The 23,829-nt window shown below is 37.4% G+C and overlaps 1 protein-coding gene and 1 pseudogene across 8 annotated transcripts in view; one reads left to right on the forward strand and one right to left on the reverse strand.

Moving 5' to 3' along the window:
* Znf568 (zinc finger protein 568) overlaps window positions 1-23,829 on the forward strand; it is a 72,526-nt gene that overhangs the window by 42,699 nt on the left and 5,998 nt on the right. For all 8 annotated transcript variants that reach the window (XM_076837660.2, XM_076837665.2, XM_076837666.2 and 5 more), the window contains 3 exons: window positions 19,295-19,338; window positions 23,317-23,431; window positions 23,731-23,826. In XM_076837660.2, the coding sequence (XP_076693775.1) occupies window positions 19,295-19,338; window positions 23,317-23,431; window positions 23,731-23,826 (255 nt within the window). The remainder of the gene's footprint in view (window positions 1-19,294; window positions 19,339-23,316; window positions 23,432-23,730; window positions 23,827-23,829) is intronic.
* Window positions 13,698-14,501, reverse strand: LOC143383318 (adapter molecule crk pseudogene; annotated as a pseudogene).

The raw sequence follows: 23,829 nt of genomic DNA on the forward strand, positions 1-23,829 counted from the left end.
TTCAGTTCATACAAGCAATGGAATATTATTCAGCAAAATGATTGAAATTTTGGTATAAAAAACATAGATGAATTTTGAAAACGTTATACTAAGTGAAGTAAGCCAGGCATAAAAGGGCAAAGTTCATATGATTCCACTTATTTGAAATACCTAGAATAGGAAACCTGTTGAAGTAGAATAGATGTTAGCCAGGGTTAGGGCTAGGGGGATGTGGAAAGATATTGTTTAAAGAGTGGAAAAGATATGAGGAAAAAATTCTGTAAATGTTGGTTTTGTGAATGTACTTGATGCTACTGAGTCATGTATGTAAAAACGGTTAAAGTGGTAAATTTTGTTATATTTTCACACAGAAAAGCCTTGTAATTCTAGTATCTGTTTTGTCTTAGAGTCAATTTCTATTGTTTCCTTGTGACTCTTGCATATTCTTCCTGTAATTTTGATTGCGTAGTGGAAGTTGTGATTAATATGTTGTATTATCCCTGGATTTTGTCTTACTTCTTGGAAGAGTATTGATTTTTGTCCTAAGGAGCTAGTTAGCTTGTCTACATTTAAAATCCAGTCTGTCTCCCCTGGTGTTGGCAGTAACTGAAATGCCCCCCCCTTAGTCTTTTAGCTTTTGATTTCCCTGAACTCTTTGGCTTTTCCCTAAACATGAGGTTCAAGCATCAGCAAAGATTTTAGCAAAATTAACATATAGATTTTTACTCTCTCCTCTGAGTAAATAGAGTAAAACTGAAACTCTTAGAAGAAAACAAAAATAGCTTAAATAAAAGTTTCATGACTTTGGATCAGAAATTATTTCTTGTATATAAAACCAAATGCATAGGAAAGACAGTATGTCTAGATCTTCTTTAATAGGTTAATTTTGTTGTTAAAATTATCTGCATGCCTAAAAACTTTTGTCTGCTTGATCAGTCAGTGATGGGAGGGTTGTAAAATCTCCCATCACTTTAGTCATTTTATCTCCTCCTTCTTATAGTGCTCTGAAACTGTTTCGTGTGTCCTTTCTAGAAGTTAACTCCTCATTTTTCAACTATTTTTCACAACCTCAAACTTGTCAATTATGACTTTCCACTCAAGTTTAGCTACCCCACTTCTAAGGATCCAGTACTAAGCACATGCTTAGTATTTACTGGGTTTCATCTTTAATACTGCAAAAATAATAATAATATGTATCTTTTCCAGAGTTCATTGTATTTGTGTGAATTACTGTGACATATACCCAATCTGCCTTTACTGGAAATAGAACTAGATGACATTTGAGAAAAGATCTGAAGGTAGTGAGGGAAAGAGACATTTCAAAATTTAGATATAGAACATTGAGCTGTACAAAAGAGAAAGTTCAAAGACCCTGTGAGTGAGTGGTGATGGTTGGTTTATTGACAGGTAGTCCCTAGGATTTTTAAACAGAGAGCTATAAAGATTGTGTGATAGACTTGAAATGGTACATTAGAAAAAGAAAAATCAAGGATTATATCAAGATTTTTGGCCTGATTAACTTGAAAATTTCTGTTTGTCAAAGTGGAAGACCTATGTGAAGAACATGTTTGATGGTCTGCATAGCTAAATCCAGTAGACAACTGGATTTTGTGGTGCTGAGATCTGGAACCTGGAGGAGAGATGTAACTAGAGTTATTCTTGTATCAGCTGTTGGAATTTGGGGTGGGGGCAGTACCAGGGATTGAACTCAGGGGCACTTGACCATTGAGCCACACCCCCAGCCCTTTTTTTTTTTTTTTAAATATATTTTCTTTAGTTGTAGATGGACACAATACCTTTATTTTATTTGTCTTTATTTTTATGTGGTACTGGGGATTGAACCCAGTGCCTCACACATGCCAGGCAAACACTCTACCACTGAGCCACAACCCCGGCCCAGTTGTTAGAAATTTTTTTTTTGGGGGGGGTGTCTTTATATATATATTTAACTGATTTTCTTTTTTTTATTTTAAAGATTTTTTCTTTTTTTTTTTTTTTTAAAGACAGAGAGGGAGAGAGAGAGACAGAGAGAATTTTAATATTTATTTTTTAGTTATCGGCGGACACAACATCTTTGTTTGTATGTGGTGCCGGGATGGAACCTGGGCCGCACGCATACCAGGCAAGCGCTCTACCGCTTGAGCCACATCCCCAGCCCCTAATTGATTTTCTTTTTTAAATGATTTTCTTTTTGATTTTTAAAATTTTATTTTTGTAATGTGGAATGCTTTACAATTCTTATTACACATATAGAGCCCAATTTTTCATATCTCTGTATATAAAGTAGGTTCACATCAATTCATATCTTCATACATGTACTTTGGATAATGATGCCTATCACATTCCACCATCATTGCTAACCCCCAACCCCTCCCTTTCCCTCCCACTCCTATGCCCTAGTCTGTTCCTCCCATGTTCCCCCCCCCTTCCCCATTATGGGTCAGTCACCTTATATCAGAAAAAACATTCAGCATTTGTTTTTTTGGGATTGGCTAACTTCACTTATGCATTATTTTCTCCAACACCATTTATTTACCTGCAAATGCCATGATTTTTTTTTTTGAATATTGATTATACTCAAACCATGAGACTGGAATTCTGTTCCAGACTTCTAAGGACTGATCTGGGGAGGAGCTCTACATTTGTAGGTTGAAGAAATGAAGAGGAACCAGCAAAAGAGAAAGTGAAGCCAGGAAATTAGGGCAGAAACCCAGGGAGGGTTATGTTCTGGAAGCAAAGTGAAGAAAATGTTTTAATGAGGAGAAAGTGGTGAACTCTACCAAGTTTTATAGGTGAGCAGTGTTGAAGTCATTGGTGTCTGTCATTCTTTTAGCTAGTAGACTGATCAAGCAATTATTAGGCATATCAGTGACTTGAAGCTTTTCTTGACTTAGTGGGAAAGTGTTCAGTATTTTACTATTAAATATATATATCCTTTATCAATTTAAGGACATTTTCTTCTACTTCTGGTTTAGAGTGTATATCAGGAATAGGTTTTGAGTTTTATCAGATGAGTTTTTAGTCTGTTGAAGTGTGATAGATTTTCTCCTTTACTTGTGAATGTGGTAAATTTCATTGATTTTTGAATATTAAGTTCTTCTTTCATTTCTGGAATAAAATATTATAATACTTATCTTTTTATATATTAGTGGGGGTTCTGTTGATTTTTTTGCTTAGATTTTTATATTGTTATTCATGAGAGATAACTGCCTCTAATTTTCTTTTTCCCTCTCTCTCTCTCTCTCTCTCTCTCTCTCTCTCTCTCTCTATATATATATATATATATATATATATATTTAATTTAGTTGTTCTTGAAAAAAATACCTTTATTTTATTTTTTTGTGGTGCTGAGGATCAAACCTTGTGCTTCACAGATGCTACGTAAGTGCTCTATCACTTGAGCCACAACCCCACCCCTCTTTCTCTCTTTTTAAAATTTTTTTCAATGTTCTTATCAGGTTTTGGTGTCCAGGCCATTCTGATCTTATTGAGTTGGGAATTGTTAATTTTTTTTCTATTTCTTGAGAGTTCATATAAAATTGCTGTTCCATGTGTTTGGATGAATTGACTAATGAAGCCTTCTGGGCCTTTTGAGTGATTTTAGATTTCTTTTTACTTCCCTTGGGTTACCATTCACCACAAGCTACTTCAAAGCCAAGTAAAGTTCCCCTGATAATACTATATATAGAAATCATTGAGACTGTATGATATTGTCACAAGGATAGGCAAGTTGACCTGTGGAATGGAAAAAGGAACCCAATACTATTCCTCACTTATGTGGAATTCTGGTATATGAGGATGTGTTAGTTTCTTGGGGCTGCTATAACAAATTACTAAAACCTTGTTGGCTTTAAAATAGCAGAAATTTATTCTCTCACAGGAAGAGAGGCCAGAAGTCTGAAATCAAGGTGTCATCAAGACTGTGCTGCCTCCAGAGGCCATAGATGAGATTCTTTATCTCTTCCATTTTCACTTGGCTCCACTTTTTCCTTGGCATGTGGCCACATTGTTCTAATCTCAGCCTCCCTGGCCACATGGCCTTCTCTTTATGTGTCTCCCTTCTGAGTGTCTCTTGATTAAGACAATGTGATTGAAGTTAGGGGTCACTCAGATAATTCAGAATGATCTCATCTTGAGAGCCTTATTGCAGCTACAAAGTCCTTGTTTCCAAATAAGATCGCATTTGTAGGTTCCAGAGATTAGGATATGAATGTATCTTTTGGGGGACAACCATTCAACCCACTACACATGGAAATAGGACATCAGGTCAGTGGGGAAAGGAGGGACAATTGAATGGTTGGAGCAAGAAAAAAAAAACTTTATTTGGCAAAAAGATGAAAATAAATTCATGCCTCCTACAAAACACAAAAATCAACTCCATTCAGACAAAGGATTTTAATGCTGAAAGTAAAACTTCAAACATATATTAGTTGTATGCCTTTTGACTTTAAAATAGGGAAATATTTGTTAATAAAACACGAAAGGAGTTGATTTAAGAATTAATAGCCCATTTGTCTATTCAAAATGCCCATTCATCAAATGACACCCTATAGAAAAAATAATAATAAATAAGGAAAACTATTTGCCATACACATCTTTATTTCAGGACCTAGTATGAAGAAGCAACATGACAGTCTCATTGCAGCGGGCAAAGAGAGAGAAGTTGTATTGCAGTTCTTGAAGCTCTGAGAACTTCTGCTCTGAACATTTCACTTTTACATTTCACTGGATTGTTCAAGTAACATTGTTGAGACTAATGTCAATAGGCAAGAAATATAATTCTCCTCTCAGGAGGGGCCCAGAAGAGAGTGGTAAAAAAAAATGTGTAATGATATCACGCTCCCACACATCAATCAGCTATATGACTAAATGTGGACCCCAATGGACCAGTTATGAGCATGTGTATAATTTAAAAGTTGTAATTTAATATAAGCTAGATACACCTGCCAGCAAAACCAGAGACAAAGCAGAGAGACGTGGATCTTGTATTTCCATTTCTTCCCAGTAGGACCACACTCCTTATAGTTCTCAAGTCCAAATAATGTCCTAAAACTTGGTTGAATGTCTTTAAAATTAATCAACTCAGAAAAAAATGAAAAACAAGCATCCACTTCTAAAACTCATGTTTAAAATATAAGCTGGGGTTGTGGCTCAGTGGTACTTGCCTGGCATATTTGAAGCACTGGGTTCGATCCTCATTTTTTTTAAAAAAAGATATATCTGAAAATAACTATCATAGTTTTTCCAGTAAATTTTTTTAACTTTTTTTTTTTTGTAGATGAACACAATACGTTTAATTATTTATCTTTTTTATTTTGTTTTGTTTTAATTAGTTATACATGATAGTTAATCAATAATCTTGACATAATCATACTTTTGAGTCAGATGGGATATAATTTCTCATTTTTCTGAGTGTACAGGTTGCAGAATTACATTGGTCATGCAGTCACATATATACCCACAGCAATAATAATGCCTATTTTATTCTGCTGTCCTTCCATTCCTCCCTTCCTCAACCCTCCCCTCCCATCACTGCTCTCTACCCAATCTAATGTGACCCACTTCTTTTATTTTTCCCCTCACATCGTCATACTTGAATTCTGTATAACAAAGGGGGGTCTCCTTCCCTCTTCCATGCAATTCCCCTTCTCCCTCCCTTTCCCTCCCACCTCTCTTCCCTATCTAGAGGTAATTTTCTTCTCATGCTCTTCCTCCCTACCCCATTTTGAGTCACCTCCCTTATATCAGAGAAGACATTGGCATTTGTTTTTTGGGGGGATTGGCTAACTTCACTTACTGCTCTAATGCCATCCATTTCCCTGCAAATGCCATGATCTTGTTATTTTTTTAGTGCTGAGTAATATTCCATTGTCTATAAATGCCACATTTTTTTTATCCATTCATCCATTGAAGGACATCTAGGTTGTTTCCACAGTCAAGCTATTGTAAATTGTGCTGCTATAAACATTGAAGTGGCTGTGTCCCTGTAGTATGCCGTTTTTAGGTCCTTTGTGAATAGTCCGAGAAGAGGAATAGCTGGGTCAAATGGTGGTTCCATTCCCAGTTTTCCAAGGAATCTCCATACTCCTTTCCAAATTGGCTGCACCAATTTGCATTCTCACCAGCAATGTATGAGTGTACCATTTTCCCCGCCCCTGCATCCTCGCCAGCACTTATTGTTTGACTTCAAAATGGCTGCCATTCTTATCTTTATGTGGTGCTGAGGATCGAATCCAGTGAGTGCCTCACACATACTAGGTAACCACTTTACCACTGAGCCATAGCCCTAGACCCTTCAGTGAATTTCTGATGGAAGTATGCATTTGTCCTAAGCTTTTCAAAGGTTTTTGCTTTTGTTTTTGAGTCAAGGTCTCACTAAATTGCTCAGGGCCTCACTAAGTTTCTGAGGCTGGCTTTGAACTTTCGATCCTCCTGCCTCAGCCTACTGAGTCACTGAGATTACAGGTGTGTACCATCACATGTAGCTGAAATTCTCTTAAATTCACTCTGTCCCAAGGATTACTAGGGAGTGTAGGGTTTTGTGAAAAAGGATGGGTTTGTTCCCATTAAAATCACATTGCACTCGCCTTTTTCTTAGAATTTCATATAATGAGCATCAAAAAATTTTACTTATTTTTGTTTTGAAGAAAACTTGATGGTTCTTAAACTTGTAGATTAAAGAGCCAGAGACAGTGCATCCAAGATCTTTAGTAAGAGGGAATCCCCAGTTTTGTTGCTCTGTACTGGGCCTGTTGAAAAGCTCTTTTGACAGAAGTTGAGTGGAGAATGGATATGCTAAGCCAGGTTGAAATGTGGAAATCAGAGACCAAGATCCTGGAAGTGGGAAGTTATTACCCATCCAGACACATTGTAGGAATGAAGGACACAAAGCAAGGAAGCATCTTGAACATGGACTCTATCTCCATTTATTGAGTTTCTCTTTGATTTCTTAAATCAGTTTTACTGGGCTGGGGTTGTGGCTCAGCGGAGCACTCACCTTTTACATGTGAGGCACTGGGTTCCATCCTCAGCACCATATAAAAATAAATAAATAAAATAAAGGCATTGTGTTAATTACAACTTTAAAAAATGATCAATTTATTTTTTCTCATGTTTGTACATGTTAGGTTTATGCTTTAGTATTCCATTTTGGGGTGGTGCTATGTGTACATGGTTATTATAATTTAAATTTTAAGTTCCACTTGCTCATTGTTGTAAAGTGATTGATTGGCTTTTATATATTGACCTTCCTATAATTGCTTATTAGTTCTAGCAGTTTTTTTTTAATTGAGTCTTGCACATTTTCTACATAGCCAACCATTCCATCTGCTAACAAAGAGTTTTCTTTATCAATCTGTATACTTTTCTTATTACATTAGATAGCATTTCCAGTATGATGTTTAAAAGGAGTGTGAAGAGAGGATATCCTTGCCATATTCCTTATCTTAGCAGGAATATTTATATTTCTCAACATTATGTTAGCTGCCTAGTTTTTTGGTTTGGTTTCAAATATGTTCTTTATCAACTTGAGGAAATCCCTTTAGATTCCTAGTTTCTGAGTTTTGTTTTTTGTTTTCTTTAAATCATGTTTGTATATTGGAGTTTTTCAAATGGATTTTTCAAATGTCCAACCAGCCTTACATATCCTACCTGGTTGTTGTGCATAATTTGTTTTCTGTGTTGTTAAATTTTGATTTACCAATTTTTGTTAAGGATTTTTGCATCTATATTCATGAGAGAGAGAGAGAGAGAGAGAGAGAAGTCTTTTTAGCTGTTTTTTGTTTCTTGTAATGTGTTTGTCCTTATTTTGGTAATTGGTTATTAGGGTAATGCTGGTCTCATAAAATGAGTTAGGAAGTATTCCCCTCTTCTGGGCATGGAAAAATAAGAATTCATACCCCATTAGAATCAAATGTGTGATATGTCAATATCATTGTATTGTCTTGAGCAACTAATAAAAAAAAAAAAGAATTAGTATAAGTTCTGCCTGATTTGCTAGAATTCAGCAGTGAAGCCATCTTAGCCTAGTACTTTTTGTTTCAACATTATTAATTATTGATTCAATTTCTGTTGGTATGTTAAATCTTTTGTAATTGTCATTTAGTTCTTGAATATGCCTTTCCTTATTTTTCAGTCTTTCTTCTGGTTTGGTTTTAAGTTTTGTAGAAATTCCTACTAAAATATCCTTGAGCTGAGAGGATTTTTTCCTCAGCCAAGTTGAATTTAAATGTGCCCATCAAAGGCATTCTTCATGGGCTGGGGATGTGGCTCAAGCGGTAGCGCGCTTGCCTGGCATGCGTGCGGCCCGGGTTCGATCCTCAGCACCACATACAAACAAAGATGTTGTGTCTGCTGAAAACTAAAAAATAAATGTTAAAAATTCTCTCTCTCTCTCTCTTTAAAAAAGAAAAGGCATTATTCATTTGTTGTACTATTTATTATATGAGCATTTTCTTTTTATACTTAGAACTTCCATCTTTCAGCTTACATTGTCCATCTTTTCTTGCATGTTTTATATTTTTTTTCACTAGAACCTTTAGTATTTCATTCATAATTATTTTAAAATCCTACTCTGATAATCACAACATTCTTGCCATATCTGATTTTGGTTCTTTCCCTTGCTCTACCTCTGCAAACTGAGTATTTTGCTTTTTTACTATGCCATGGATTTTTTGGTTTTGTTTTGTTTTGCTAATTGTAGTTGGACACAATACCTTTGTGTTATTTATTTTTATCTGGTGATAAGGTTCAAATCCAGTGCCTCACACATGCTAGGCAAGTGCTCTACCCCTGAGCTACAACCCCAGTGCTGCCTCCTGTTTTTTTTAAACTGAACATTTTGTACTTGTAAAAGGAACTAGATAAGTAGATCTATATTGATGTGGTAGTTTAAGTTGGTGGGGTTAGTTACCTCTGACTCTGTGATTTGGTCTTGATGTTTCTGTAATAGTGTCCCCAGACTGTGAACTTCACCAATGTTTCTTCATTTTTACACCACCCCCCATCCCCCATTAGGTGGGACAGGAAGACTACGGTGAATCAGAATTGGTTATTTCCCTTGCCCCAATTGGTGTGGCTTCAATAAAATCCCAGTAGGTTAGACTCTGGTGTAATAGTTATCTCAGGGCAAGCCTTGTTAAGAAAGGACTTCTCTGTATTTCAGTAGGGAGCTTTTCCTTTCCTTCTGCTGGATGCACTCTGGGATTTTTCTCTGATCTTTATACTGTAAGAACCTGGTTGGTCTCCTGGACATATATCACAAAAGTATGAAGGTCTCCTGAGACTGGTTCCTTTGGAGTTTGTACCACTCAAAAGTTGTCCAAACCTCTAGTAATTCATGTATTATGGTTCAGGTTTTTCTACCCTATATTGGATTTCTGTGGTTTTGCTCTGTTGTGATTCTCGTATCTATCTGCCTATCTGCCTCTTGAACTTGGGGCAGCAGATTGCCCTGTGGCCTTCCGTGTCCTGATGTATCAAAGTGTTTATTTTTCAATTTTTTAATTGTTAGGAGAGAGTAACAAGTTCCAAGCTCTTTATCTGCCAAACTATAGAGATCAGAACTTCTAAACACTATATTTTTAGTCTGAAATATATTTGTAGACCCTCGATTAGTTTGGATATCAGGCTGTTTTTTTTTTTTTTTAAACAATTCACTTTATTTTTTTTTAATATTTGGCAGACACAACATCTTTGTTTGTATGTGGTGCTGAGGATTGAACCTAGGCCGCACACATGCCAGGCGAGCGCGCTACCACTTGAGCCACATCTCCAGCCCCGATATCAGGCTGTTTGCCTGTCATCATTTCTCTCCTTTTCTCTAGCAATAGCAACCTGTCTTATACATTATCACCCACTTGCTTCCTTTTTTTTTTTTTTTTTTTTTTAATATTTGTAATTGTAGATGGGCACAATACCTTCAGTTTATTTATTTATTTTTGTTTGGTACTGAGGATCGAATCCAGTGCCTCACACATGGCATGTAAGTGCTCTACCACTGAGCTACAACCTCAGCACACTTGCTTCCTTCATGACTAAATTCTTGTTTACTTTTGCCATTTTCCTTTTTAAAAATTTGAAGCATTTACATGATGTATAAAAATATTTTTTTTCTTTCTTTTTTTTTTTTTTTTTTTTTTTTTGCACCAGGAATCAAACCCTGGGGCATTTAACCACTTGAGCCACTTCCCCAGTCCTTTTTTTTTTTTTTTTTTTTTTTTTTTTTGAGACAGAGTCTCATGAAGGCCGGCTTTGAACTGTGATACTTTGATATTACTTTGATATTCCTGCTTCAGTCTCCCGAGTTACTGGGATTACAGGCATGCCCCACTGCACCTGGCTAAAAATCTTGTGTGCATCTTGCTAACTAAATTATATATATATCTACTTCCCAGATCAATAATTAGAATATTTCTATTTCCCCAGAAAATTCCCTTGGTTCTTTCCCTCGTAATGACTACCATCCCATTCAAAAGTCAGTACTTCTGACTTTCATCTCCATATATTAGTTTTGCCTGTCCTAGAACTTTGTATAAACTGAATCATACAGCGCGTTTGATCTCTGGCTTCATTTGCTCAAATATTCTAATTTTTAATCCATCTTATCATATGTCTCAGATTATTTTTATTAGTAAGCAGCAGTACCACGATTTGTTTATCCAGTCATCTGTTGATGAATATCTGGGTAGTTTCCATTTTGGGAGCTACTAGAATAAAACTACCATGTACATTTGTGTTCAAGTCTTTATAAAGATGTGTTTTCAGGGGCATGGGCTATGGCTCAGCGGTAGCCCACTTGCCTGGCATGTGTGAGGCACTGGCAAGTACCACATATAAATTAAAAAACATACAGATCTATAAACAGCTAAAAATTAAATTTTTTTAAAAAAGTGTTTTCATTTCTCTTAGATACCTAGGATAGGATTAACTGGGTAATTAGCTTTGCAAGCTATGGAAATATTGGCCACCATGGGAATTTGAACTGATAATGTCAACTGTACCCAACATTGGGCAAAAGCCTCAGCAGCTATTTTTGGGACATAATTAATGACAGTGTCCTAAAGATATTTTAGTGTTCCCATGTAACCAGCTGCTGTTTACTAAATTTAACATCTGAGAGCAACACAAGGAGCCATTTTACAAAATACTTCTAATATAGTTCCTGTGAAATGACCTTGGCAGAGGGCTATATTGAGACTGGTGCTCTGTTTCAAAGTTATTCCTTACTATATTGGTGGTACCCTTTCATGCACTGGAGTGGCTCAAATCACACACAAATTTGTAATATTAGTTTCTGAACCTTTGTGAAATGTTATTTTCTTATTGTCTGGCATACAATAACTTTCTAAAGATCTCCTGGTATCCAAAGTAGAGGCTTGATTTCTGCATTGCCTAGGAGTTCCTTAAAGAAACAAATGCTAAAGGCAGAAAATAAGACAGAAGTAATTGAGCTAGCAGCAGACGATAAGGCATAACCCACAGGGTAAATGAGGCCTCCAGTATTAGAGGTAGAAAAGGATTTGTCTCCACATACCAACTATTTATTTATTTATTTATTTATTTATTTATTTATTTTTGTTTGAGGTTTTTTATTTTGTTTTGTTATGGTTTTTTTGTTTTGTTTTCGAGAAGGAGGTCTTATTATGTTGCCCAAGATGCTCTTGAATTCAGGAACTCAAGTGATCCTCCTGCTTCAACCTCTTGAATAGCTGGGACTACAGGCAGGAATCATGATCATATGCCACTGCCACCATGTTCAACCAAGGTATACATCATTAAAAATAATTCTCTTTGAGGAAGGAAATGCAAGTGGAAGCAAAATTAATATGATAACTATCCTCTTCTGGATGTTAGCTGACACTCCAGCCCTATGCTAATAAGGTCTGCAAATAAATGTCAAGAGTCACATCTGTCATATGCACAGCAACAAGTTAGAAAGTCATCATCATCTGAACATAAATGAAAACATGAGGCTGGATTCTAGTTTTTTTCTTATTCTCCAAAGTCTAAGTTGGGAAAAAGAAGTAGTGCATGCCTTTAATCCCAGCTACTCAGGAGGTTGAGGTGGGAGGATCGTGAGTTTGAGGCTAACTTGAGCAACACAATGAGACCCCCATCTCAAAAAAAAAAAGACAAAAATGAAAAAACAAAAAACAGTGTGACTTAGCAACATACATTTCATTTTCTCATTAAAGCAGAAACACAAAAGTCACAAACATCCTCTTAAAACATACAAACTTTAAAAACACATTTTCAGGGACTGGGGTTGTAGCTCAGTGGTAGAGAACTTGCCTTCTATGTGTGAGGCCTTGGGTTCAGTCCTCAGCACCATATAAAAATAAATAAAATAAAAGAAATTGTGTCCACTTACAACTAAAAAATACTAAAAAACAAACACACACATTTTCAATCAAACCTAGAAAATTAACCCTCTTTCTACTAGATCAAAAACTAAAAGAAAAATTTCAAATCCAGTAATATCAGAGACTAGTACTAGTTCAAATAAATTCTAGCTCATTCTGTGGACTAATACTCCCCCTTAAACAGAGAGCGCTCCAACTCCTCACTGCATGAACATGACCCAAAGAAAAGAAAGAGGAGGGCTGGGGATGTAGTCAGTGGTAAAGTTCTTTCCTGGCATGTGAGAGGCCTAAGTTCAATCCCCAGCATCACAAAAGAAAAAAAAAAGAAAAAGAAAAAGGATCCTTAAGTTTATAAGAATGTACTTTTACTTTTTCTCTGCATAACTTCAGCCTGTGCTTATGAAAGTTAGCTACCCATTTACATTCAAATCATTATATCAGTAGTCTCTGAAACACAGGAATAGGATGCCTCTTCTGTATCATTTTTTTTCTCCCTGTAGCAGTTTTTATGCTCAACTATAGCTCTGTATAACTCAGAGAGGATGAAGGAAGAAAGGGGGGAGGAGAAAAGGAGGAGGTAAGAGGCAAAGCAGTGCTAAAGAAAGAAGGAATAAATACAATGTCATGATTGATCAGAAGGAGATAAGTTACCAACAATAACTATTCACCAGTAAATGGCTAAAAATTAATCCCTTAAGAACTGGCTTCTTGACAACAAAATGCATTAAACAAAAAAAGACAAATTTGCCACTTCTTGGAATTATCACTTTTAGGTATAGCTCACTTCCCACCTATACTACACTTTATTGTTCCCTCCTGAAGCTTTCTTTCAATAGTGTTAGGGTTGAACCCAGGGTCTAATGCATGTTGGGAAAGCACTCTTATTACTACTGAGTTACATCCCCAGCCCCACTCCTGATTCTTGGTGAACATAATCAATAGTAAGGAACTTCATATCCTCTAAAGTAAAAACATTTTGTTTTTGTGGGAAAATTACACTTAAATGCTATGCTAAAGACCACTTATTACACTCAAATCTGTGTAAACCCACCTTCTTTTAGACAATGACAAAAAGAAAGCAAAAAAGATTAGAATATAGATAAGAGAAAATATTTTAGGTTAATTCCTGTGAATTCAGGTAGTATTGTTAATCAAAATATGTTTAGTAGATCAGTCAAAACATTCAGTTATACAGTTTTAAGTTTACTCATTGCAAAATAGGTTTTCAATATAAAAGAGAAAACCCAACATTAAATGCCAAAGTCAGTACTTAATGGTTCAACATCTACAACATCACAATGCTGGTGCTTGTATTCAGCATTCCTACAAAGCTCTAAGAGGTCTGAAAGGGAGACCCTATAGCAGATCTCTTCTTTCTACATTTAACACATTATGTACCTCCAAAGCCAAGGCTGTCTTGTCGTAGGCATTAGGGACTCGCTTCTGGATAACCCTGGCATAAATGGGCCCATTCTGGAGGTTAGGGAGCGGAGTGTTGACACTGGGTTGGGCATAGGGCCCAGGGTCCGGCCCATCCAGTGGCTGTGGGTGGGAACCCTCCTGGTTATCTCCAATCAGAGCCGATACTGAGGCGGCGGAGGCAGGTCTATACTTCTCCACGTAAGGGACTGGAATCATCCCCCTCTTGCCTTCGCTGTCCTCAGCATTCCACCACTGCTCTTCAGGTTTATCCCAGATTCTCAAGATGTCTCCTTTCTTAAAGGGAAGATCTTCATCATTCCCATTAAAGTCAAAGAGGGCTTGCACATACTCTGCCTCCTCCTGCCTGAGAATCACTCCACTACCCTGCCTGGATCTGGAAACTGGTTCTATCAATGTTGTAGTGTCCAAATAGTGAATTTTGTAGGATTCCAGTAAAGCAGGCAATGAATCAAACTCTTGATCTCCTATTCGGAGTCTGGAGGGGCTCACTCCGGGCGGAGGCTGTGCGGGCGATGGTGGCACCGGTGGGCGCGGGCCGCTGCTATTGATGATGTAGTGTGAGACACGCGAGTTCTCGGAGACACTGAGCACATAGTCCCCGGGGCTGGTGCTCGAGTCCCGCACCAGGAACACCCCGTGCCACTGGCCCTGCAGCAGCGTCACTGCCTCCTGCCAGTACCAGCTATTCTGCTCCTCAGAGTCGAAATTGCCCGCCATGGCCACCTCCGCGCCAACACGCTGGGCCGCCGCCGCCACGCGCGACACTCCAGCCCCGGTGCCCGCCGCCCAGCGAACCGGCTCGGGTCTCACCCTCACAGCAGCGCCCGAAATGGCGGCGGTGGCCCCAACTATTTATGTAGCAGCAGAAGCTACTGAGTGTTCTCCAGTAAAATTCAATTCTGACGCTACTCCCCAGTTTAGCTGCCAAGCAAACTCCAGGTGGTTTTCCCTATGGTTCTGATCAACCAGCTATAAATTGGAATTTACGCAGCCCCTCCTGAGTTTCAATGAATTTGCTAGAGCATATCACAGAATTTGGGGTGAGGGGATGGAGATAAACCTAATGGCTAGAGTGATTGATCCTACTTCCCAATGAGTAATAGGATTGTTGCTGTTCAGTGAAGGTAAAGAGGTCTATATCTGGAACCCTGGTGATTGTCTGACATCCCTCTCAGTACTTTTATGCCTACTAGTGAAGGCTAATGGAAAAATTACAGCAATAAAAAGAAAAATGGCAGAATTATTGAAGAATCAAACCAGGAATGGTCACCTTAATAGGTAAATAATCCAGAGGATCTGAGGTTATTATTAAAGGCAGTGGAAGTATAGAGTAGGTTGTTTAAGGAGGAAGCCATAGACATGAGCTGTAACCTCATAGCTAATTACAGACATAACAACTATAGTTTTTGCATATTTTCTCGTGATATGAGTGTGTTTATTTTTATACTAGACAATTTTTGTCTTTCATTTTTATTTTATATATACATTTTTTGGAATCTAAAATAAGACAATAAGCTTTAATTTATTCTCTAGATAAAAGAATATTCAGGGGTAGGGTTGTGGCTTAGTGGTAGAGTGCTTGCCTAGCATGTGTGAGGCACTGGATTCACATATAAATAAATAAAATAAAGGTCCATTGACAACTAAAAAATATTAAAAATAAAAAGATTATGTAGTGAGGTTGTAACTTTAAGAAGTAATTTAGCTGGGAGCTGTGACCCACACCTGTAATCCCAGTGGCTCAGGAGGTTGAGATAGGAGGATTGTGAGTTCAAACCAGCCTCAGCAAAAGTGAGATGCTGAGCAACTCAGTGAGACCCAGTCTCTAAATAAAATAGGGCTGGGGGTGCTGGGTTTGTGGCTCAGTGATAAAAGCGCTCACCTAGCACATGCAAGGCACTGGGTTTGAGTCTCAGCACCACATAAAAATAAATAAATAAAGGTATTGTATCCAACTGCCCCTGAGTTCAATCCCCAGCAGTTAATCAGCTAGTAATGTTGCCAGTTATTGGGACTGTGCATTTTCTCACCTTGATAGCTATACTTTACTAAGTAGAAATGTGGAGTTGTTTTGTTGTAAGGAAACTTCAGTGTATGTGAAAAAGGATGTGTAGGAACTGAGTAGCCAAAGGGGGGTGGACTGTGCCAGTTATTAATTTATTTCCTCAAAGTTCAGCCTTTAATGCCTGCTCTGTGAAAATGGTTTAGACCTAAGCACTTATCCTTTACAGTGAGTTAACTTTTGTCAAGAAAGAGAATGAGAGGGTCACTGAAGGAGGAAGGGGGGGTTCTCTTCCTGGCTTTGGATGCTGCAGGTAACCACCTTGCTGAAGCCTACTTTATAAGATACTGTGCATTTCAGATCTCATGCCACTGTGGCACACCAACCCTTCTGATGTTGATGCCAGGCATCGACAGCAGGCCTTATACCACTCAGACTCACTTTGAGTACCTGGCGTCAGAGCAGACTTCTCCACTATCCAGTAGGCCACAATCACATCTTCTCCAGCGAGGTCTGAAACCTACCCTTGGGGGTAGGTTTGTCCTTCTTTGGGTATTCTCCCTCAACCATAAAGAACCCTTTATAGGGCTGGGGTTGTAGCTCACTGGTAGTGTGCTCCCCTCACATGCGGGAGGCCCTGGGTTCGATCCTCAGCACCACATAAAAAATAAAGGTATTGTGTCCATCTACAACTAAAAATTTTTTAAAAGAACCCTAAAGTACTTTTTATGTCCTTATGGTTACTTTCCTATCATTAATATTTCCTTGTATTAAAATCTGCTTAAATTTTTCTGTGATTTTTGTTTTTGTTTTCTAATTGAGCGCAAACTGATAGAATTACAAGAACTGACTGTAGGTAGAAAAGCCTCCTTATCTACTCTTGAGGGAAGCCCACCATCATTCATCTTCACCCTTAAGCTCTCCTGATTCTCAACTCATAAGGTAGGGCAGATTGCTATCAGCCAAAAGCATCAGTGACTTATGTCTCCTCAATGCTCTTGCTTCCTTGGTAGATCATAATTTTCATAATAAAAATGCACACCTTTCTTTCCAAATAATGAACAGAACACTGGGCATGATGGAAAATCTCAATAATTTCAAAATGAATATCTGTTTGCAATGGTGTTGTATTATCTAACCATTACCACTTTAACCAAATGATCAGATTTAGTATCATTAGACATGAAATGACATGATTCCATTTTTCTCAAACAATAAATAAATAAATAAATTGGACACAATATCTTTATTTTTATGTTGTAAGTTTAGAGAGACTTAACATTAAATGCAGTGCCCAATCAAAGTTCATGCATTGCATTTAATGCAGAAAATTTTATTTAAGGGGCTGGGGATGTGGCTCAAGCGGTAGCGTGCTTGCCTGGCATGTGTGCGGCTCGGGTTCAATCCTCAGAACCGCATACAAAACAAAGATGTTGTGTCCGCCGATAACTAAAAAAAATAAATATTAAAAAAATTTTTAAAAAAGGAAAATTTTATTTAAGATATTTGGGGGGAATTTGAATGTGCTTGAATTGTGGAGTTATTGTTAATTTCCTTTGGTAGGATCATGGAGTTGTAGTTAAGAGGTACACAGGGCATATATTAATGCATGTAATGATGTATGTACACTATTTTGTGGTTTGCAGTATGTTTGTTACTTTGTTTAGTGATGTGTATGAGATATTGTAGTAGTTAGTGTTTGTTAAGAAAATAACTTTTTCTTAGAGATATGTTTAGACATGTTTGGTAGTGAAGTAACATGATACTTAAACCGAAATGGTAGAGTCAGAGAATCAGAAGTGGCAAATCATTAATGGTGAATCTAGGTAACAGGCACGCATAAGGGTTCTTTGTGTTATTCTTTCAGTGCTTATGGATATTTAAAGTTTTTGAAATAAATAGTTGAAGTAAATTGCCTATAAGAGGACCCCACTTTATTACATAGGATAAGTAAATGTGGAAGGCACTGAGCTACTTGGGGATGCAGCCAAAAACCCCACTAAGAACAAGATAACTAGTGAACCAATTTCCTTTTTTTTTTTTTTAGTTGGACACAATATCTTTATTTATTTATTTTTATGTGGTGCTGAGGATCGAACCCAGGGCCTCGCACATACTAGGCGAGCACTCTACCACTGAGCCACAACCCCAGCCCTAGTGAACCAATTTCTTAAACTGTTTCTGTAGGAAAGTTTCAGGTCTAGAAATATATAAGTTGGGGCTGGGGTTGTGGGTCAGTGGTAAGAGCACTTGCCTAGCATGTGTGAGGCCCTGGTTTGATTCTCAGCACAGCATATAAATAAATGATTAAAATAAATGTCCATAACATCTAAAAAAATAAATTTAAAAAAAAAAGTTTTTATATCCTAGTGGCAAAGAGAGGAGCTCAATAAGTAAGGGGGAAGGACTAACTTGTAAAGAACATGGCTTTCTAATGAATGGCAGGTCATGCTATCCTCTTCCTGCTCTGAGGGGTTTCCTTATCCAGAGACAGGATTAGAAATCTGAAAAAAAATAAGTGCTAGGACTATAATCAAAGTATGGGCAGAGCTGCATTCTTTTCTAGGATCTACGGGAGAATCTATTTCCTTGCTTTTTTTCCCCTTCTAGAAGCTGCCTGTATTCTTTATTCTAGTCCCTTCCTACATCTTAAAAGCGCATCATTCTAACCTTCATTTCTCTTGTCATTTCTCTCTGACTCTGTCCCTTCTGCCTTCCTCTTACAAGGACCTTTCTTGGGCCTACTCAGGTAATTCCAGATAATCTTCCCATCTGAAAAGATCTGCAAAGTCTCTTTCACCATGTAAGATAACATAAATATAGGTTCTTGGGATTAAAACTTGCCATTTGGAGACAAGACCATTATTTCATCTGCCACTCATCTTATTTGCATCATTTGATACATGAACTTTTTGTTTCTTTAATTTGTTCATGCAAGGCATTTTGTCATTAGATTCTCCCCCTCCCTTTTTTGGTGCTAGAGATTGAACCCAGGGGCGCTTAACCATTAAGCCATTGGATTTCTTAATGCTCTTCAACTAGAAAATTTTTTACATAATTCATTGTATAAATTTTGTACTACATTATTGAAATCCGCCTTTTATTTGGAATATTTGTATTTATAATCATAAATGAGCCAGGCGCAGTAGCACACACCTAAAATCCCAGTAGCTGGGGAGGCTGAGACAGGAGGATTACAAGAGCAAAGCCAGTCTCAGTAAAAAGCAAGAATCTAAGCAACTCAGTGAGACCCTTTCTCATTTAAATAAAATACAAAATAGGGCTGGGGGTATGACTCAGTGTTTATGAGTGCCCCTGAGTTCAATCCCTGGTACCCCCCCCAAAAAAAAATCATAAATGAAACTGATAAATAAAACTTTTAGTCTTTGTTAGTCTCCCTCTCAGTGCCTGTAGAGTCAGGGGTATTGTGACCAGGTCTTCTCTGGGTTCTAGGAACAAAGGCTTGTCTCTTGGTTTCTTAACCCTTTTCCCTTTTTCTTTCTCTAAGAACTCAGAAGAGGAGAGAATTACGCATCTGGAGCCATGGTGGAGGTAAAGTTGTATTTAACACTTTCTTCTTGAGAAGGACTTCTTGGTTTGGGGGACCTGTCCTGTTTCAGGAATCTGTCCAGATTTATAGTAATGAGACAGAGAAAGAAAAAGAGAGAAGAAGCCATATTTATGGAGCAGTTTTCCTAAGCTAGCCCCCAGCATGTTTCCTTTGCACACATTGTCTTATGTGAACCAGAATTTCCATTTCCCTGGATTTTGTTCATTCCCAGAACCCTGTCGACAACGAACTGCCTCAGTTATTTTGCAGGGAAGTTGAAGAATACAATAAGTTTATTCACATTAGTCTCACTAGTTTTTTTGTTGTCCCCTCTAGGGTCACCAAAATAGCCCTTTTGGCTTATAAATTTCTAATACCTGGAATAGCTGTATGCTCGCTTATCAAGATAGAAATAACTTAATTGCATTCTTTCTAACAATTTAGGTAACATAAGATTTTTGCAAAAATTTCAAGATCTGTTATATCAGAGCCACCTATGGAAACACCATCTAGAGTCAGTGTAAATATTTTTAAATTATTTTTTATCTGCATACATGAGAATGTGATTCTTTTCAGAGTAAGATCATACCCCACTAGTAAAGCAACTGACTTATTGAGCACTTACTTTTAGCTGCTGTAGTTTGAAGTTTTTTCCATATGTGATTTTGTTTAATCCACATAATAATCCCCTGAAACAAATTGGCAAGTCATAGTTTTACTGATAGCTGGCCTGCTTGCTTTCTCTTTTTTTCCTAGTGTATAAAGCAATGGTGGCTGTGTTGTCAGTGACATCTCAGATTTGGTGAAATAGGTTATTATACTAAATTGGCAAATGAGAAAATAGATCTATTAAGTCACTTGTCCCAAAGTTACATAGTTAATAAATAGTAGAACCAAGATTTCTAAATTGCCTTCTGATTTTCTTTGCCCACTTTTCAAAGATCTTGAAATTTTTGCAAAAATCTTCTGTTACCTTTCTTTTTAGGGTTTATTTTAAACACAGTTTACATGTTTTGCATATTTATTTGTCATTTATAAGCTGTCTAGAAATATTTTTTTCACAAACTGTTTTATTTTACATTCAGAGGTTTCAAAATATACTTGATGAATCAACCTGTTACTTATATTGTTTTCCCTCTGTCATGCTGGTAGGCCTTTCAATTACCACAAAAATAGAAAGTCACTGATATTTTCCTAAAAGTACTTTTTTCTTTTGTTCAGAGTAATCTTTAAGATAAACCATGTAATCTATAACCAGAGAATGTTGGCTGTAAAAATTCCTAATTTGAAGTGTTTATTTAGATTTTGCTCCCCTATGGCTTTAGAGTAATTACTTTTAGAGAAGAGCATGGTTCTTGTAGGATGTGAAATCAGAGTTATTTTTCCTGGATATGCCTATGTATGCGGCTCTTCATTAATCTTGTCAGTCTTCAAGAATTTTTTTCACTCACAGAATATTATTTCTAATCTCGATTAATCTGTTTCTTCCGTTCATTTTGACTTTTAAGAATTCTGTGAGAATTTGTTGAGTTTGTCTTTCTATTTTCATCTATGCCAGAACCTTCCTAAGGAATCAGAAGAGGGCTCCCTCTCCATTCTCCACACACTTTGGGTGGGGAGGGAGCTTCTGTCCCCCTCCTCTTCAACCCTTGATTGTCCATTTCTCCACCTATTTCTTCCTTTCCTCAAAGCAGTAATTGCCCTTAGTTGATACACTAAAGGGAGGTTGTATACTGTGATCATATTTCTGCTATCTACTATCTGTGTGACCATGGGTTTTCTTCATAATTTCCTTAGTATAATGTGATCTATGAGGTTTAGGGAATATGATGATAAAGAAATACACCTAAATGTACCCTTAACTCTGCCAGCCTGGGGTTCCCCCAACTCCTGCCTCCTGGTTTTTCCAATGTCCAATGAGATACCAGGTCTCATTGTTTTTTTGTTTTTTGTTTTCTCTTTCCTTCTTATGAGTTCACACCTTATTGCCTCACTGTGCTGTCTTGTTTCAGATCAGACTTTGTAGGAGATCTCCTAATTATGCTCCCTGCCCCTTTTACTCTTCACCAGTAAAATAGTTTGGTCTTGTCACTTCCTTTATTTTGCTCATTGAGTTCCTATTTCTTTCAGAATAAACTCTTACTCTTTTATGTTCATTCTATTTTTATTCAAAAATACATTCTGTATTTACTGGAACATTAAGCCTAGCATTGGAGTATAATGATCAGAAGGATGTGTTCTCTCCCTGTCCCTCTCACAGACAGCCTGTCTCGGTATCTGCCAATATCTCTAGCTCCCTGGATTTTATTTATTTATTTTTTATTATTTTTTATTTATTCTTTGATACCAAGGACTTAACCCAGAGGCACTTAGCCACTGACCCAGCCAGCCCTTTTATTTTTTATTGTGAGACAGGGTCTCATTAGGTTGCTCACCACCTCACTAAATTGCTGAACCTGCCTCAGCCTCCTGAGCTGCTTGGATTATAGGCATGTGCCATCACACTGGTCTGCTCCCTTGGATTTTAAGGACTGAATATGATAGAAGTGCAGTTGTGGAGTTACGAGACATTTATAAGGAGATTTCTGCCAGTTGGATACTAATACGTGGGTCCGTTTTGAACTTGTGTAGTGTGTTTTCACCTTTGTTCACATTGTTTTGAGTCTCAAATCTCTCTCCATCCATTTTGGTATCTTAGGAACAAAGAAAATTATATTTATAGACAGGTTAGTTGGTTGTATAAATTGTTGAGAAATAATAACTAAACTCCTAACTCCAAAAGGATCCTAGGGAACTTCTCTTAGGAACAAGGAAAATTATATTTATAGACAGGTTAGTTGGTTGTATAAATTGTTGAGAAATAATAACTAAACTCCTAACTCCAAAAGGATCCTAGGGAACTTCTCTAACTAGTGCCCAACAATAAAAAACATTGAGTATGTAAGGTAGGCTGTTATGCAGCCAGTAAAAATGATGTCTGTTTAAGAATTTGCAGTGACATGGAAAAGTGATTACGGCCAGGCACACCTGTAATTCAAACCACTCAGGGGGCTGAGGCAGGAGAACCACAAGTTCAAGGCCTACTTCTGCAACTTAGTGAGACCCTGTCTTAAGTTAAAAAAAAAGTGGGGGCTAGGGATATAGCTCAGTGTTCAGAGAGCCTCTGAGTTCAGTCCTCAGCACCACAGGAAGAAAACGAAAAAGAGAAGTGATTTGGATTTACTATTCTAGGTTTTGGGGGCTTAAGGTTTTGTTGGTTTTATTTGGTTTTGTTGAGCCTGGGTTAGTTTTATGTTGTTGTTGTTTTTGTGCTTGAAGTTTTTTGTTTTGTTTTGTTTTGTTTTGTTTTGTTTTTTGGAGTGGGGAGACCTGGAGAGGAGTGCTGGAAATTGAACTCAGGGAGGCTTAAGCTCTGAACTAACTACATCTAGCCCTTTGAGACAGGGTCTCACTGAGTTGCTTAGGGTCTTGCTTAGTTGCTGAGGCTGGCTTTGAACTTCTGCCTCAGCCTCCTGAGTCACTAGGATTACAGGTATGTAGCCTGAGTTTTAAAGAAATTATTAAGTTCCATCCATTTTCAGAGAGATTTTTATAAAATATTTTGGTGTAATTCAGATTTTCTTTTTTTCCTTGAATGGGAGAATGGAGAAGAAAAATGAGAGGTATGCCAATCACAGAGACTGCTGTTTAGTTTCTTCTGCAGATTCATGTAATTGGGAAACAACACTTACCTAGACTTTGTCTACTCCCAGACCTGGGTGCATAACAAAAATTCCAGTGGTTACATTTGCAACAGCAGGCATGCCCAAGACCTTTGAGGGCATTTGTCTCTGATCTCCCGTTTCTACACTGACCCATCTATGTGGAAGCATCCAGTACAGCCTGGTCCAATGGAGTGCCCTACTGAATTGCTTTCTCTTATATTGCCTTAAGATTTTGACCACTAATTTCACAAAGAGTATATTTGTTTGTATTTTCAGTTCAAAGATTTAGCCATTTACTTCTCTCAGAAGGAGTGGGAATGTTTGCACTCTGAACAGAAGAATCTATACAAAGATGTAATGTTGGAGAATTACAACAATTTGACCTCACTAGGTAAGTTTACCAATAAAAATTCAGAATTAGTCTTCTGGAATTTTTATGTCATTTATTATGAGTTTTTAAGTGAATGTTTTTGAAATACCTGGCTAAATTTATGATTCTTGCTCAACAAAAATGGTTTGTTCCTTGTGAATTTTGTATCGGGCTTCTCCCTTGGGCACATTTATCTTCCCCATTCCTCTGACCTTCATTTCTCCTTCTGATTCTTAATCTATAGGCTCTTCTTGATAATCATGAACTGATTTTGATTTTGACACCTCAACATAACCTTTTCCCTTTTTTTCCTTGAGCAGGACTTTCTGAAACTAAGCCAAGTGTGATCTCCTTATTGGAGCAGGGGAAGGAGCCCTGGATGGTTAAGAGGAAGAAGGCAAAAGAATGGTATTCAGGTG

This window comes from Callospermophilus lateralis, chromosome 18, assembly GCF_048772815.1.
Source record: "Callospermophilus lateralis isolate mCalLat2 chromosome 18, mCalLat2.hap1, whole genome shotgun sequence".
Classification (NCBI taxonomy): domain Eukaryota; kingdom Metazoa; phylum Chordata; class Mammalia; order Rodentia; family Sciuridae; genus Callospermophilus; species Callospermophilus lateralis.